The following is a 2,771-nucleotide window of genomic DNA, read 5'->3' as shown; positions in this document are numbered from 1 at the left end:
AAATACTGACTCAAAAATAAAATAACACAGTAGAAACATGCTATGACTGGTGGCATCCCTGACACATTATAATTCTACTTAAGAAAGAAAATCAGAATAAATTATACTTACATTAAAAACTGCAGAGATTAATAATATATTTTCTAATTAAAATAAAAATAAATAGATGAATATTTAAACTGAATTAAAATTGTAAACATACAAACAATTAACCTATTATACAAGTCTTTCACATCCTTTGTTAAATTTATTCCAAGATTTATTTTTTTAGACTGATAGGAATTGGAAAATTTCCCTAATTTCTTTCATGGTGTGGTTGCTGGTGATCTATAATTGGCAAATGATTTTATGTTTTAAGTGGTTGTTGTTGGTGTATAGTTGGCAACTAACTTTGTGTGTTAAGTGTTTCAAATGAGTGAGTGTAAGGCTATTCACTCTTGCTCACAGCAGCAGCTGCCCCTCATTGTTTCACTTTACTTGCTTATTTAGTATCAAGTACACACATGTGTGAAAATGTAAATTGACTTGTTTGACCATAAATTTTATTCCTAGGCTTTGAGTTTGTTTTTAGAAAATCATTTGAATTCCCTCTTTAGCCTCGTGTAAAAAGTGGTTATTCCCAACTCACAATGCAGTTTCTCCCTTTTATTCCTAAAGAGAATGAGAGATATATCACAGATTCATGTAAAGGCACCTTGGATATTGAAAAAGTGCATTGTAAGATCAAAATATAATTGAAAAGGCAAGAATAGCTACAGTGCTAGGCAATTACAAACACATGTCACACAGGTATGAAGACTCCATGTAACTGGATCATGTTATGCTTAGGCTATGGAGACAATAGCAAGGATAGTCAATGATACATTGCTAGTGGCTTTGGGGAAAATGTTCTTGAAAGTAAGAATTTACTTTAGCTGTTACTCCACTGAGTCCCATGTATTTGGCAGACTATTCAAGTTCAAGCTACCAATTTACCAATAATTGTTTTAAACACAGGATTGTGACTTCGGAGGGGACTACATGAGCACATTGTTTACAGCGTCAAATAATTTGAATTAATTTTGCTCTTAGTTTATCTTTCAAAGTTAGAGTGTTTCAAGATACACAATGGATATAATATTAATGTAAGTTCAACAAACAACTGCAAGAATGTCTGAATGGAAGAAAATAGGAAAGGAAGCTTGAGTTCTTCATGAGTCCATACAAGGAATTTCCATGTGATCTTGTCCCAGAGTAGCCTGTCCAGACTAGTCTAACAGTCTGTCGACTAGAAGATACGGCGAAGTTTCTACAGAACTGTGTTATTAATCCGCAGGCTGAGACAAACCAATTAGTTTTGCAAATTAGTAGCTCACAGCAAGACATAGGAACTATCCACTAAAACAAGAACATCTGTCTTCCTAGGTGGATTGAAGGATATGAGAGACTTTTACCTTTCAGTAAACACTTTGAGAACTCGATCTCTTATCTGCTTTGTCCTCACACCATAAATGATGGGGTTAAGCGAGGGAGGAATGACCAAGTAGAGGATTGCAAAAAGAATGTGAAGGTAGTGTGGTATGTTTTGTCCGAATCGGTGAGTGAGGAAAGAGAAGACTGATGGGACATAAAAAACACAGAGAACAGCAACATGGGAACTACATGTGCTAAGGGCTTTTAACCTTGCATCCTGAGATGGGAGTCGGAACACAGTGCGGAGAATGTACCCATATGAGATGCCAATAAGGACCAGGTTCAAAAGAAAGAGAGAGAGAGACCACAAAAAGGCCATACACGGCATTGACATGGATGTTTCCACAAGACAACTTTGCAATGCCCATGTGTTCACAGTAGGAATGTGCTATTATATGAGCTTGACAAAATGGTAGGCGATAAATGAGATAGATCATTGGACATATAATCAAGGCTGGACAGATTACAACGCAGATACTGATGCCCATCAGCACTCGAGTTGTTAAGATGGTTGTGTAGTGTAGTGGAGCACAGATGGCTAAAAAGTGGTCAAAAGCCATGGCCATGAGAACCTCAGCCTCCATGCCAGTGAAAGCATGGATAAAAAACATTTGAGCCACACAGCCACCAAAATTTATCTCATGAGCATCAAACCAGAATATACCAAGCATACGGGGCACAGAGGCTGTAGAAAGGGCCAGATCGACTGAAGAAAGGGTGGCCAGGAAGTAGAACATGGGATCTCAGAGAGAATGCTCTGTCTTGATGACAACCAGAATTGTGGTGTTTCCCATAAGGGCCACAAGATAAATACAGCAGAAAGGCAGAGAGATCCAGGCATTGATTGCCTCCAGACCTGGGATCCCAATGAGGAAAAATGTGGTTGGGTGAGGAAACGTCCTGTTGTGGATTGTCATTCTGTACTGGTCAGAAGAAGTGAAACTCTTCCTCCTGTTGGGAAAAATGGGGAAACACACACACACACACACACAGACACACACCACACACATACCACACACACACGTACACACACACACACAGACACACACCACACACATACCACACACACACGTACACACACACACACACAGGGGGGAGACAGACAAAGAGAAAAAGAGACACTCAGAAACAGAGAGAGAAAGAAAGAATACAAAATAATGAAAAGATGCTCAGGGGGGTTGAGGGGCTAGTGCAATTGTTAACAACAGAGTTGAACTCTCTTTTCCAAAGAAATATAGCCTCTTGCAGAAGCTAATGTGCTCACTTGACTCTTCAGCCGTTTGATTAAGTCTGACCATGTTTATACTGCAAGTTTTCAT

At 38.8% G+C, this 2,771-nt stretch overlaps 1 protein-coding gene across 1 annotated transcript; it reads right to left on the bottom strand.

Moving 5' to 3' along the window:
- Positions 1–1,429: 1,429 nt before the first annotated feature.
- Positions 1,430–2,369, bottom strand: LOC142850790 (olfactory receptor 52J3-like). Its single transcript, XM_075974698.1, is given in 2 exon segments — positions 1,430–1,753; positions 1,755–2,369. Coding segments are annotated over 2 exon segments (939 nt in total).
- Positions 2,370–2,771: the final 402 nt, after the last annotated feature.

This window comes from Microtus pennsylvanicus, chromosome 5 (assembly GCF_037038515.1).
Source record: "Microtus pennsylvanicus isolate mMicPen1 chromosome 5, mMicPen1.hap1, whole genome shotgun sequence".
Lineage (NCBI taxonomy): Eukaryota > Metazoa > Chordata > Mammalia > Rodentia > Cricetidae > Microtus > Microtus pennsylvanicus.
Note: the sequence above shows the minus strand (reverse complement) of the source record. Positions and strands in the feature narration are given on the sequence as shown.